General features: G+C 36.6%; 1 protein-coding gene across 2 annotated transcripts in view; it reads left to right on the forward strand.

The window, feature by feature from the left end:
* Positions 1 to 15,967, forward strand: part of LOC133843548 (bifunctional heparan sulfate N-deacetylase/N-sulfotransferase) — a 74,161-nt gene that overhangs the window by 30,223 nt on the left and 27,971 nt on the right. For both annotated transcript variants that reach the window (XM_062277149.1, XM_062277148.1), the window contains exon 2: positions 9,615 to 10,859. In XM_062277149.1, the coding sequence (XP_062133133.1) occupies positions 10,096 to 10,859 (764 nt within the window). In that variant the 5' untranslated portion in view covers positions 9,615 to 10,095. The remainder of the gene's footprint in view (positions 1 to 9,614; positions 10,860 to 15,967) is intronic.

A 15,967-nucleotide genomic window follows, 5' to 3' on the forward strand; every position in this document is an offset into this window, starting at 1 on the left:
TTGGAATAATAAGTTTTATATTTTTGTTTCGCACAAAAAATTACAATAAAAAATGCTGTGAAAATGCTCATTAAATAATATTTAACTTTGGCTAAACAAAACTTAAAGCTAGAAGTATGTTGTGCACTATAGCAAAAGTCAGGTGAAAATCGAGCTGATATCAAGAGCTGAAGGAGATCTTTTAGTTCCTGGCATGCAGCTCGTTAAAAGCAAAGTTCATAGATAAAAATGAAATCAAAACTCTGCCATAAGCACATGAATACTTATAGAAAATACACACACACACTCGTATTCATACTCATACTCATACTGATAGTTGTACTCGTTTGTCTGATATGCAGAAGTTAAGGCAAACAACAGTGCAACATTTTTGAGCTCATCCTTTTAACAGGCAGCTTAGTGCAAAGTTCCCCACTTTGAGTGTGTATTTTCTATCGGTTTGCTTTTCTGACAGTTCACTTCGGTTCAGCACAGTTCAGTTTAGTTCAGTTTGGTTCGGTTTGCTGCCTCCCTCTTTAGGCTTTAGCCAGTTTTCCCAGTTCGAACCAGGAAGGTGGAGGAGGTGGAGTGCATATCATAGTTGGTGTGCTCATATCATAAGCCATTTGTAGGTCATATACATATGTACATATAGGAAAGCAAGTTTTACGTTGTGTATTTGCATTTGCTGCCCCATAATCCGCCAGCGACAGAGCGCAACTTGAGACAACTTGTGTGCAACAGCAGCAGCAGCAGCAGCAGCAAACAAGTAAGTACACCAAATGGCAACAACAATTCAAAACCAGTTACACGCCTAGTCAATTACACAAAGAACCAACACCAACGCATCGTTAGCAGCAACGGCAGCAGCTGGAGTCTGAGTCTGAGTTCTGCCCCCTTGGGGCGCCTCCCATCCAATTCCACCTTTTGTAATCTCCACTTTCCTCTGCTGGCTCCACGCTTGTCCGCAATTTAAGGCTTTACTGTCGCTCAGCAAACAGCAACGGCAACAACAATGAGTTGTGCGTGGGCTTCAAAACCCACGCCGAAAATCTTTGGCCAAAATTGTTGACTGCACTTGCGCCTACAGAAAAGGGGTGTGGCTGCCACAAAACGCTTGTGGTCGAAACGACATGCGGATCAGCCAAAAACCAGAATCACAGCAGCATCACAATTCCCCCTTCCTCCCACTCCTCTGATTACCACGCCAGCTGCAGACCAACTGGGAGAGCGACATTGACACAGACCGTGGCTGAGCAGACGGCGATGGAGGTTAAGCTGCAGATAGCGAAAGACGAGGGACGCGCGACTCTCGAGTTGCTCCAAGTCTCTTGCGTGGCCACGTGGGCGTCCATTAAATCGAGTCGCTGGCCCAATTTGTGTGTGTGACACGGCACAGTGGTTACGCATAGAAGAAAAACGTTCTAAAAAGTAGGAAATGAAATTTTGTCAAAACAAAACTATGTCAAAATATGCCAAATATGTCAAGTTTTACAAATGTATTTAATGTTTTCTTGATTATTCTTAGTTCATTTAGATTAAAGTTAATTATTTCAAGAATGAAACGTTTAAAAATGTAGCATAGTAAAACTCATATCAAGTTCAAGATCAAAAAAGTTTTCAAACTTAAGAAAAAAATCATTCAGAGAAAAAAAATCTTGAATCTTGAAAGAACGAATTCTTTAGTGAAGCCTATACCTTTAGAATAAATTTGGTATGGTTATTCTCGAAATTCGATAAAAATATTTCTAAACATTACACGTAAATTCGAGATGAGAAACTTGTATACGTGAAACCCAGAACGAAAAATCTTAAACCAAGAAAATAATCAAGAAAAAGATTGAATAAAAATGATTTAAAAATCGTTAACAAATTATTAAGCTCTTTAAGATGAAACCTATTCAAAATTTTATTCACTAGATAAAGTCAAAAATAACAAAAATATATTTTTGATTCCAGAATATATTATTCATTTTAGACTTAAACATATTTAAAATTGAAATCCAGAACGAAAAAGCCGAATTCAAGAGAATAAAGTTCTTCAACTGAAGATTTTTATTTAATTTAGTAGAACGTAATTTTTCTCTCTGCGAATTGCAATTAAATTTTTGGTTGGATTAACCTGATTTAGTCTGTTATTGATAGCATCTAAAGATTCGCGACTATTTGCTCCACTGTGCAGCTGCTAACGGCGGATTGCTGCGTCATCAAAAAGAATAGTATATATATTCGATTCAATACTCGTAATTATAAATATGTACTTAGATTGATAGGCAATGGCATGGAAGCGCAGATAAGCGTTCGTTGGCTCAGAAATAAATTCAATGCCACAGCATCCCGAGGCGGAAAGAACGAGAGGGAAAGAGAGAGATGAAGGCCTCGGGGTGACGTCACTGAAGTTAATTGAATTAGTTGTGCCTAGCGAAAAAAGTGCTATTGTTAGCCATACAACGAGTTCTCATTAGCCAGCGGCAGACAAACAGTTTTCCAATTGCAGGTCATCCCGGGTTTTCCACTTCCACTTCTAACTCGTCCCCTCGCCTCGTTTTTCACACGCCTCGAGACACTTGAGTTTCCTTTTTGGCACTTGAAGGCGAAATGAAAATGAAATAAAATCAAATCGATGTAAAATACATTCAAACACTTTGGGCTTTGCTTTATTGCTTTTCGTTTGCTCTACAGTATTTTTAGAAACTGGGTCATTCTGCCAGGCCACCACCTGTCCATCGCCCCCTCTCTCCCCTTCTGCCAGTCCCCACCTCTGGCTTGTCTAACACCTTCAACTCTGTGGAAAATCAGCAGAGAAAATCTACAAATGAACACATTGCAAGTGTCTCCTTGGACGGCTCTCGGTTGGACCATTGGACCAAACCGTACACGATTTGTGTTTTAAGCACGCTTCGAACTGTGTGGCATGTGGCATGTTGTACGTCTGTTGTGGCAAGGCGGCAGCGGTGGCGCCGGCAGAGCTGTCAGTTGTCTATGTGCATAAAAGTTTGCTAGAGAGAAAGAGAATGAAACTGAAGCGAGAACGAGATTGTTTGCTAATGTTTTAATTAACCAACAACTGGGGGGAGAAGCAGACCTCTAAAAATATACAAATATATTTTCTCTTTTGCATTTTAATGACACTTTTATGTATTCTTTACTTTGGCCACTTGAAGCGTTTTTCGCAAATTGAAACTATTTTCAAATAAAATGGACATTTTGTCGAACGAAATAAGCATGGAAACGCATAAGTATCGTATAATTGACAGCAACAACAGGCATAAATGCCAGTGTGTGACATCTCTTAAGTGGTAATGTGGTATCGTGTCTATAGCGATGTTTGGAACAACAACACTCCACAAAAGATAGACACTTTGCTGTTGCATGCACCCTGGGAATTGTTGTCAAGTGACTCACACAAATACCCCCGAAAAATGTCTCTCAATTCAAAATGAAACCCCCAACAAAAACAACAACAACAACAATAACTGAGGCCATTTCTAATTGTTACAAATTTGAGTTTTAACAACTTTTACGAGTGGATAAAGTACCACAATCTGGGGAGTTGTAAATTGTACTATAGCCGGTATATCTTTGGCTGGCAATTTCAAGTATTAACCAAGTGTTATATCTACTTATAAGTAATTTACGCATATTTAACATTTAATGCGCAATCAAGTTGAGCAGCACTTAAGAGTTGGTTAACTTTGAAAGAAAAAATTAATTTGGCTGCGCTTTATGATAGTAAACGAAAAACTTTTTTATTACCTTGAAATTCTGGTTTGAAGATTTAAAGTTGAATTTTTGATTCTTTTTAAAAGAGTTAATAAGATGCATTTCATATTTTTAATTACAAAATATAATACAGTTCCTAAAGTTATTATTATTTCCCGTTAGTTTATTTTTCTTAACACCTATGAAATAACAACAACAATAACAGGAATGGTAAATGGGAATTGATTTTTATACCCGCTACCCATAGGGTAGAAGGGTATTCTCTTTTCAATGTAGTACTATATAAATTCACCAAATATAGTATTTGGTATTTTGCGGTATATTAATTTGGTATATTTTAAAATTAATACCGCACTGTTTTGCTTTTATTCACAATGGGCAGCGAGTATCTCACAGTCGGTTATGCCCGACTATCTTTGTTACTTGTATGTTTTAATTGACTTTACCAAATATTTTTTTTTAATTTATATATATAATTCATTATATATGTATATGTAGGCTCTACTATGCCAATTATTTTTGTCATTTCTTTTTTTAATTATCTCTATCCAAATAATTTACTGTTAGCTCGAAGTCATCACATTTTTTTCATCAGATTCTAAATTTATATTCTTTACTTTTGTTTCTTTTTTCTATATTTTTAGTTTTCGTCTCTAAGTTGTATTTCAATTTAGATAATAATATTTTATATTTCAATCAACAGTTTTCATTCTTTCCCTCGTCCCAAACTCATTTATTATTGTATACAAAACATTTTACTGACTAAATCAACCCATGCAATCTGCGTTTTATATTGAAGCTAGTTTTTCCTTGAAATGTATCTTGTTTAAATATCTCAACTTAATCGCTTTCACCATATATAGAAACTCCCCGAAGAGATGAATGTAAAAACCTTTTGTGAGTGATTGTCTTGACTCCCCCGCAGATAAGTTTATATAGAAGCAAGATTACCTGATGTCAGTAGTCAGCCCACGTGTTTTGAGATTGGGGGAAGCCGTCACAGTGGCAAGCTCAGCACATGCAGCAATTGATGTCAGACTCATTGATTTATGACAACATAAAAGATGAGAAACAAGCAAGCAAGCAAGCAAGAATTTGAAACTCAAACGAAAGACACAAGCGCTAAAGTGTGAAAACTCATTAAACGCACACAAATTGTTTATGGAGGGAACATTTAGCTATGCTCTGAACTCGGAGGGGTGGGGGGAAATGTGACGCCTACGCAACGACACTCCAAATGGAATGAAAGAGACAGAGAGAGGGGAGTGAGTGAGGCAACTGCATAAACTCAAGTTGCATTCATCAGTCAAATGGGGCACAGACACAGGGCGTCTGACAATTGTCTGGCCAATGAGTCAGTAGTTGAGTGTGCTTGTGTGTGTGTGTGTGTGTGTGTGTGTGTGGGGCGTCAGTGGGTTAAGTTAGATGCGTTCTGCAAGTCATGCTCCCCGCGGAGGCAAAACTTGTTGGCGTTGCATTCAATTTACTGCAGACAATTGATTGTTTTCCTTTTTTTTGGTTTTTCTTTTACCATTTTCTGTTTTTCCCGCTCGTTTCGTATTTTTGTTTTTTTCGGGCAAGCAAAATCAACACAAATTGAAAACGATTATCAATATGTCTGACCTGTCAGTCGCTCTAGAGTATAGAGCCAATGGGTGGGCAACACAGTAGTAGTGAACAATGGGGTGCGAGGAAGTAGGGTGCTTAGAGGGAGTTATTTGAACGCAGCGGGTGGGGGAAATTGATGCTATGAACGCGCGAAAAGCCAACAAAGAAATAAAAAAATAAAAACAGAAAAAACAAATAGCACAAAACAAAAACACACACAGCGAGCACAACTGAATGTTGACTGATAAATGGGCAGGCAAAAAACAAAATATAAAAATGATAAAGAGGCGTACACAAGCAAGAGAGAGAGAGAGAGAGAGTGAAAAGATGGAGGAATCTCTGGGGCACACTTCAATGTTGTTATTGCTGCAATTGTTGTTTTTACACACTACGAAACTAGCATTAAGAGCGACCATGATCGATTTCTCTTGGGCTTTATATAAATTGCTTTTGCCGCCTAATTGTAGGTCAAACTCATTAAGATTGAACTGTTTATACAATCGACAGCGATTAGTCACCAAGAGCACAAAACTTATATACTCCTTATATATATGTATATATATCGAACTACTTGGGTATAATAGAATATTTAATGGGATAGTAACAGGGAAAGCACTTAAGGGTTGCTGACATGCAAATTGATATGTTGATAAGTGCTTGACACAAGTTGTAGATACGCTAATGGAATTATACAGTGAAAGACGGGAATAATTCAAATGTATAGTTAGTGCGCCATCAGAATAATTAAAATTGATTTAATGGGAAAATAAAATCAATGGAAAAATTAGTATACTTAAACGAATTAAAATCTTGGCAAGCATTTTTGATTATTTTAAATGATTTTCTTTGATGTTGAAAGAGTATTTGTTTATTATTATAATCTTTCTTTTGTATTTAAGAAAGATTTATTTTCGATTATTTTTAATAGGTTTTAAAAATGTTCACATTAATGATGTACAATTATAAATGCTTCAATGTTGTCTATATTCATTATTATAATCTTAATTCATTTACTTACAAGATTTAGATTGTTTTCATGAGATCTCGATTATTTTTAAAAGTTTTCCCCAAATATTTCTATGCTTTTGCATGTTTGTATATACATATTATTCTTATATTCTTTATTCGTATACTTTAAATATCTAAATCATTCTCAAATATCTGAAATAATTTTCAAAAATGATTTCATTAAATTCGTGAGAGTATAATCTATTAGATCCTATACTTTAAAGTCTTAAATCGGTTTCAAGTATTTTCGGTTACTTAAAATAATTTTCAAAAATATCTTCATTGAAGTGGCAAGAGTATAAATACTTCGATATGTTAGCATTGAAACTATCCGCTCATTATTATAGTTCCAGCTGTTTCTCTTGTTGGCATTGCATTCGTATTGTTGTTGGTATTGTTTTTATTGTTGCACCGGTTGCCACACGCCCCAATGCCATTTAGAGAAAAATGCTGAGAGTTGGCAATGGTGTTGGGGAATGAAGAGGAATTTTTGGTAAACGATGCCCCAGCAGAGTTCAACAATGTAAACAAAATGTATCGTAAAATAAATAGTTTTCAAAACCATTAAAGAAACGAAAAGGCCAGCAAAAAGAATAACAACAGAGTGTGTGTATGTGTATGCGAGGAAGTAAGAGGGGTGAGTGAGGAGAGGGGGAACAACAGTGGCAAGGAAAAACTTGGAAGCCGCGAAGCTGTCGGGGTTTGCAGCCTTAAAGACCCAGGCGCGAAGTTTGTGGCATTAAGTTTTCAACATGCTCAGCAAATTGTTTAATGGTGCTACCTCTGGGCTACCCTCGACTCCATTCCCCTCCCTTCCTTCCTCTTCTGCTGTGTGTGTGCAACATGATGCCGTTGTTGTTGGCATTGTTGTTGTAGTATAAACATGAATGCCAGAAATGGAATCGTCTTGCAAGCAAAAATTGAAAAGTACCAAACCGAAATAACTCGAAATGAAAACTTGAGAGACATGTGTTATTAGCCAGAAAATACACAACTATTAAAACGATAAATGCAGAGAGAGAGAGAGAGAATGGGGAAATGCTGATGAGGCTGTGATAACAAGTAGAGCAAAATATGGAGACGACTAACATAAATATTTGATGTAAATTGAAAAGTGTATGCCACATAAATTTTGAGGCAAGTTCGAGCTACATCTAAATACAAGCAAATAAACACACAGTATACACTGAGTTGCAGAAGTACTCAACCAGGCAGAGACAGATGGAAGAGACAGTAAGAGACAGACTTGGTAGTCAGTTGTAGGACAAGCAAATCAGCAACAACAAACAAAAGTGATGCAAAAGTTTAGATAAAGTATTTATGCCGCACACAAAAAAGAGATGAGCAGGCAAACAAGGAGTTGGGGCATGCACAATTGAAGAGGAAATTAAACAAGTTTGCCTAACGAAGAAAGCAAAGTTTTTATGCGCGCCTTAAAGTATGCTGCAAAAGACGCAAACAAACAGAAGCCACAACACACACCCACACACACTAACGCAGAGAGCGAAGAGAACAAAAGTTGTGCCTAAGCGACAATGCAACCAACCAACAGCGACAGCCAAAGCTGCCATCTTGCGGTGGGAGGCAGAAACAAAAGTGCTCTTGGGGTCTGCCTCCCTCTCTCTTCTGTCACTCGCCAGCAGGCTAAACTTTTTGAATCAATTTAAGTTCTGACATTTTAATGATAAATTTGTAACAGAGCAAAAAACAAGGCCAAGGAATGCGTCAGCGATTGTTGTTGTTGTTATTGCTGTTCTACGTCTGTCTGTCAGCCAGTTAGAAAAATACTGTTTGTAAATTATTGCAAGTGTCTTTCAGAAACGGTTTTTTGTGTGTGTGCAGTTGTTACTTGAAAAGTGAAAAGAATAAATGGCAAAGTTGTTGTGATGAACTCTCGACTGCTGTTGCTGACAGTTGCCATGGCTAAACTCTTGTCAAATTAATAAAAGAAATAATCAGAGTACTTGACATTTCTACAACGAAAAAACAAGTAAGAAAATTACAGTCCAGTGTGCTCGACTGTGAGATACCCGCTAACCATTGTGAATAAAAGCAAAACAGTGCGGTATTCATTTTACCATACTTATAAATCATATACCACAAAAATGCTAAAAAAAATATATACCATAGGCTATATTTGGTATATTGCCAAATATACCAGGTTGTTAAACAAAGCAACTAAGACCCGTAGACGTTTTTTCTTAAATTCCAAATTTTCAGGAATCATTAAAACTATAGTTATTATTGTCTGTTCCAAAATTTGAGACACTAGCTTTAAAATTACGGCTGTTACATCCATTTCCTGGGAGCACAAAGTTATATGCACTTCTACCCTATGGATAGCGGGTATAAAAAGGTTTTCTTCAGGAATTCCACTCAATTTGAGGGAAAAAAACTCAACTGGAATTTAATAAATAAATGGCATACAACTTTATGTTTGAATTGGGTAATCTTATTATGCTGTATTGAGTTTACATTAAGGTTGATTTAATGATTTTTCAAGTAATCTTATTCTTTGCCTTCTTTTTCTGTATTTATTTGCTTTGATGTGCGCTTCTATTTGCTTCTTTAAGTTTCCGTTGTGACAGGCTTCAAGCGTGTGTTGTGTATGCTTATGTTTTCTATCCCAACGAACACGTGTCGACAAATGTTTGTATTGCGGCCGAGCCCACAAAATACTGATAAAGGAACAGCTAAGAGGGAGGAACTGGGCAAATATTGTTGTTGCTCATCTAAACCTCATTATTGACTCATTTGGTTGGGCCGTAAAGCGCCCCAAAGTATGTTGTTATTATTTAGGCGACAGCCGCAGCCATTTGCAATTAAAGTAAGCCACATGTGCAGTTAATGGCTAAATCCACACACACAACCAAAATACACACACAGAAAAAGCTGCTTGAGTATGGATATAGATATAACATCTAGAACTTGGGCTACAAGAGTTTACTTTGTGGGTCTGCTCTATTTTGTTTGCAGTTTTATCAGCATTTTGTTTACATTCATTTCAAAGTGCGAGCAAATTGACAAGCATCGAGCAGTCGCCACTTTGTAAATAGATAACAAAAAGACGCATTAGTTTGGAGACATCATAAATGTCAACGGTGCGGCTACGTAACGTGGTTGCTGAATACACTTGCCACACCTTAAAAATAATATTGGGAATGAAATTAAATTTATTAATTAAATAAAAGTGGAACCCCTTAATAAATTAAACTATTATGCTATTTGTTTGCTTTGGTCATCAGCTATAATTGTTTATTTAATAATTTTCCCCTCTCGCTTTTGCCTCTTTGCAGATAAGACGAACCAGCGACGACCCAGTCAATGTCTGATAATAGAGCTTGGAACTGTTCGAAAGTGGGTCTGTCATATGACTGATAATGGCCCTCAACGCTAGCTGCCGCAACAACAGCAACAGCAACAGTAGCAACAACTATTCGAAGCGCAGCCACAATGGCCAAGCAAAATGAATATTTAAAAATTTGGAAACATATCAAATGGCGAATTGAAAAGTGAAAGTGAAAATACAAAAATTACCGAAGACATTTAATAAATACAAGTGCCATACAAAAAGAGGAGAAGAAAACAAATTTAAAAAGCAAACAACACGCGTGTTCTTCTAAAAACATATTTCAAACATATCCCAAAAGCAAACGCTGCCAATTAAAGAGAGAGAAAGAGAACGTAAACGAGAGAAAGAGAGACAAAATTATATATAAAATTCATATTATAGACTCCAGCTTGCAGTAACCACCGACTGATAGTCCCAACAACAATATGACAATATCAGCAGCAGCAAGAACAGCGACAACAAAAGCAACCGCAGCAATAGGAACAACAACAACATCAGCAGCAGCAACAACAACAACACCAACAACAGCATATAACATTGCAAATCGGCTGCCTGGCAAATCGGCGAAATATGAAAAACTCATTAAGCAGCCGCAAATGCAGTCGGGATTGGGCCGGACGAGCGTGACCGGCACCCAAACGGATGCCGATACGGATGCGGATGTGGATGCGGCTGCCGGAGCTGCGGCTGCGACTGTGACTGCAACTGCAACTGTAGATGCAACTGCGAATTGCGGCAACCATTTCAGTAAGCATTTCGGCAATGGCAATGTCTATGCCCCAGCTGCAGTCTCTCGAAGTCCTGCCACGCCTCCAACTGACCTGCATACACATCACATCACAGATCGCAGCATGCTGCTGCCACCGCCAACGTCGACGGCGGCAACAATGGAGCAGCACACTTCTAACGGGTTTCTGGCCAGCGGCATTGTCACGTACAAGGCCAAAACCAATGGCAACAACTACGACTTTAACTCTACCTCATCAACGAGTATTGGCAGCAGCGGCAATGGTTGCAGTGGCAGCAACAACGGCAACGGTGGCGCCTCAAACATTTCCAGTTTTTGTAATTTAATTGCACGTCGCTGCTATGGCATCAATGTGCGACGCTGCGTATACGTATTGTTTGCCATCACCGTGGTTAGCATTCTCTACTATACGCATTACGTGGGCACCGACATGGTCTATGGGTGAGTAGCCTACCTCCACATATTTCCCTCTTCAAAAACTTATCCTACATTTAAACCATTTTCATTGTGCTGTCCAGCTGTTGTGTTGTGTTCGCATTTGATTGGATTCGTTTTTTTTTGCACGTTTAAAAGGAATTCTCTCTTTTTTTTTGCAATAATGAACAGGTGGATGATGGCAGGTGCGAACAGCAGTTGGCGGAAAAAAAATTCTTTTGCTCATGTTGCATGTTGCCTGCCTGGTGCCTGCCTGCCTGTGCTGCTATTGTGCTCTGTTGCTGCAACAAAGCAAATAAATTGTGCAAAAATATTCATCGAAATGTTGTTCAAGTTTGCAAATAAACAACGAGCGAACAAAGGCGCTTTAAACGTGACAGCAACAAGACTTTAACGAAAAAGTGTTTCAACTTGTTTCTGTTGTTGTTGTTGTTTTGTTCGTTTGTCATGCTTGAAAAGTCTTCTAAATAAGCGATGGCAAGCAGCTTTGTCAAATGTGCCACATAGCAAATAATTCACAAAGCTTTTTCAAAGTCGCTGTTAATACTTTTGCGTTGAGTGAATACTTTTAAAGCTCCTTTAATTTCATTAGTCGTGTCGATACTTTAAAGCATTTTTGTCTAGGCGAAGTTCAGCAATACTTGTATTTCGAGAATATTATAAATCTAGTGTTTACCAACTTTTAAGATACTTTAAAGTATATTTTATGCAGGTCAAGTCTATAATGTACAATTATATTTCGTGAACAGTATGATATTTATTGTTATATATTTAAAATTTTCAACACATTAAAATGTGTTTCAAGCTTTGTCATGCCAAGCAAGCTCGGCTAAAAAAGCTGTTGAACGGTGCCATAAAGATAGTTTACAGAATTTTTGTCTAGGGAATGCTCAACAACAATTATATTTTCTAGATATAATTTATAGTTATTTATATAAACATTTTTGTAATCTATCTACATCAATATGAGCTTAAAATTGTATCATGCCACGCAGTCTTTTCTAAAAAAGCTGTTTAAAATTGTAGAGCCTCAATTCCACTGAACTGATCAGAGCTTTACAAGCTCTTTTAAATTCGTTAACTATTCTTGCAATTTTTTATAAAATTAACATTTATTCATATTTAAAATTTAGTATTCGGATATTTTCATTACAACATTTAATGCTCAACGCTTTTTCAAGTCACGCAAGCTTCACTTAATAAGTTGTTGGAAGTTGTGCAAAAAAGTTCTCAAAGCTCTTTTTATCCCATTAGTTATTCTTTCACTACTTGACAGTATTTTTGTGTAATCATACCTCAACAGTTATACTTCATGAAATACTTTCATTATATATGCAATTTATTATTCGTATATTAGCAAACATAAATTTATCTACACTTGAATGTGCTTAAAGCTTTGTTTGTTAAATCAGCTGTTGAAAGTTGCCAAAGAAGAAGCAGCTTCTCAAGTCCTCGAGCTGGTCAGATAGAGCACACAAAAGCACTTACACATGTGTGTACTTCATTCAAACTAAAAACTTTTACAGCTATTATTCGTACTCTGAGTATTTTCCTTGTGTATGTATGTGTGTATTTTATTCAACAGCATTTTCAGCTGTTCAAAGTTTTTAACTAGTTTTTCCTTTTTATTGTTTCTTAGCAGAGAATGATCAACGATTTTTATGTGACTTGTTTTCTCAAAAAGCAAAAAAAAAGTGAAAAGAACTTTTCCCAAAGAGTGAACTTTACACCTTTGGTTAACTAAAACTTTACGTTTTGGTGCAGAAAGTGTGTTCACGTATGTATGTAGTTATTTAAAAGGGGAAAACGAACTCAACTCAACTCTGGAAGTTTCTAGAAATATTTCTCATAATTTTTAATTGCGCGCATAAGTAAAGTAAAAAAAATATTAAAAAGGTTTTTCCTCTGTATATTTATTTGCTTTTCACACTAGTTTTCCTTTGCTGTTTTCAAGTTTTGTTTTTTTTTTGCATCTGAAATGGAGAAATGTGGAGGAGAGGATGACTGCGAAAGGTAACTCACCTGGCTGTTAGCTACTTTTGCGCGCAATTATGATTTACAAACATTTTGTGCCCCCAAACTAAGTGCAACACGCCAGCAGTTGCACAAACAACAACGGATAAAGTTTTGATTACTTTCATCATCAGCAGCAACAGCAGCAGCCGGAGCAGCAGCAACCGTAGTTGTAGCTTTAGCTTTAGCTGGTCCTTGACTTGGTTTCTAGTACAATTTTGCATAGCAAGCTTTGACCAAAAAAAAACAAGCATGAAAGCTACAGTCGAGTTTGACTGTGAGATACCCGCTACCCATTTTAAATAAAAATATAGGAAAATAATACACTGAAAAATACTAAAAATTTACCGAATGCTATGTTCGGTATATTGATATTATAATAAATATACCAGATTGTCAGACATGGTAAGAAGGCTTTTTGCCTATACAAAGATATTTTTTAAATAACTTCTACAATTCGTATCCGATCGTAACCAAATTTTCAGGAATCATAAAGGTTATTGTTATTATTGTATCTACCAAAACTCGAGACTCTCGGCTTACGCTTGATTTCCGATTTTTATTGATTTGCATGGGCGGAAGTGGGTGTGGCAAAAATTTGAAACAATTTTCATCTGCCTGAAAGAATAACAAGTTCTGTCGAAAAATAATTATATTTCTATCTCTTATAGTCTCTGAGATTTAGGTGTTCACACGGACGGACAGACAGACAGACACACGGACATTGTTATATCACCTCGGCCTTAATGGCCGCTAATCAAGACTACATATACTTTATTGGGTCGATGGCTCCTTCTGCCTGTTACATACATATACTGTGGCAAAAAGTGATAATACCCTTTTACCCTATGGGTATCGGGTATAGAAAAACAGAAAAGGAGTAGAAGTTATTTATATTTGTAATCCAGTTGATTATTTAATATTCACTCGGCTGCTGCACTTTAAATTTAATTTACGAGCTCAAACTGTGTGGCAAAGTTCATTACGCCATCAATCAGATGAGAAAGTGGAGAAAGACAGGCATAGAATTGGCCCAAAAGGATGGTAATTTGAGAGGCTCAAGTCAAATTACTTGTGCGTCAAATCTGCTCAATTTAAATGAATTCAAATGCTTTTGACAGTCTGTGAGGAGTGTCGGTCCGGGTGTGTGTGTGTGTGTGTGTAGGGTTGTGTGTGTGTTTCCTGTCCATGTTCATGTCCATCCGTTCGTTACGTGCAAAAAGCGGAAACATGTGATGTGTCGTTGCAACCCCTCTGCGCCCTGCTCTACCAGAGACTGTTGTGTGGTTTGCCCCTCGGCGACAGGCAGCCGCCAGTTGCTGATGTGCGTGTTTGTTTATGCTGTCTGTCATTATTTGCACACACACACACACTACTAAAACATACATGTTAGTTGCTTTTTGTTGTAGTTGCTGTTGCAGCTGTCGTTTTAGGTGCAAAACGCATTTTGGCAAAATGCAAACCTACGTGATTTGCATGCAGTCATAACACACACACACACAAACACAACTCGCCTGACAGCCTGCTATAATTGATTTGTAATGCTAAACATGCAAGAGACACGACAAAAATGTCAAAAACGTTATGACAATTTACATTTCATTAAAAAGGATTTCGTTGGAAACGATTTACAAAATACATTTAAATGTGTTAGTTACATAAAACGATTAGTCTGACAGTAGCTGTGACAAAACTAATAAATGTGAATGTGAAACATGAGACAAAAATATTCTAAATAAAGTTACAAATATTTGCAAAAGTTTTGATCCGAATTGTTGCATATATTTGTGGCAACTTTTTTGATTATAAGTGGCTTAAAATATGTAAAATTTCGATAGACGTAAAGCTAATCAAATTTGTTAACTTATCAACTCTAAACTTAATTACATAAATATTTGCTAGTTTTTGTAAAGTACTTTATGTGCATAATCAGCGGAAAAACCAAAACAAATTATGAATTTATTTAATAATTGAATATGCAAATATTGATTGAATAAATCGACGTATTTAATTATAATCAACAAGATGAAATATGCAAAGTTTACAAATAAGTAAAGTCCATCAAAGTGAGTTCTGATTTGATAAAAAAGAAGCCTTAATTAAAATAATATTTTCATTTATTTTTAAATGATTTTTAAATTTTTTCCGTGTATAATTTTAGGTAGTTTTTGTGTAGCCAAAACATTTTATGCACTATTGAAACCAGTGCTCAATTATTTTCAGTATTGTTAGTATTGCACAGTTTACATAAAAGTAAAAAACTAAATTATACAAATATTTCTAGGGCATTTATTTTGCAGTGATTTACAGAATTTTTTCTGCGCATTATTGGAGGTTATTTTTTATAATGCAGCCAAAGCTATTTGTGTACTATTGAATTCTTTAATTATTTCTGTCATTTTGTGATTGTTTTTGCTTAATTGACGTGTGTAAATATCGATTAAATGTATCGTCGTGTAAAATGAGTTTCACAATTATGCATGGAAAATTAATAATTGAAATGCGCTTTTCTTGTCGCCTGTTGGCTGCCATATTGCCTGATTTATATACATATATATATGTATATATATTCATAACATATATGCACACATAGTTGGCGGTTTATTTGCTTTGCGTGTTAAGTGGGATAAATGCGATTTGATGCTTTGAGTTTTAGCCTGAAGGGGCGTGGCAGTGTTGCTGCCAAGAACATTACCTAACAGCAACTAAACTGAACTAAACTAAAACTAAATGCGCGACTGACGCTCGATAATAAACACATAAATTACTCTGCCAGTTCAGTGAATTCAGTGCACAAATATTTGATCACACAAAACTGGACTGGACGACAGAACAAAACTTTGATGTGTTCGTGAGTGTGCAACATGGCGTATGCGTCATGCAACACAAGTTGCGTGTATTAATTGACTAAAACATTTAAATGCAAAATGCGATTATCAATGACAATTGCCTCAGGGCTGCAGTGTGTGTGTGCAAATGATGTTTTTGAAAAAGTAATTACATATGCCGAATGTACAACAACTTAACCATTATCGCTTGACGATGATTTTCATTAAGTAAGCAGCAGGCAGGCAGAGGATGTGTGTTCGGCCGTTTTCTTT

The sequence above is a fragment of the Drosophila sulfurigaster genome, chromosome 3 (genome assembly GCF_023558435.1).
Source record: "Drosophila sulfurigaster albostrigata strain 15112-1811.04 chromosome 3, ASM2355843v2, whole genome shotgun sequence".
Taxonomy (NCBI): domain Eukaryota; kingdom Metazoa; phylum Arthropoda; class Insecta; order Diptera; family Drosophilidae; genus Drosophila; species Drosophila sulfurigaster.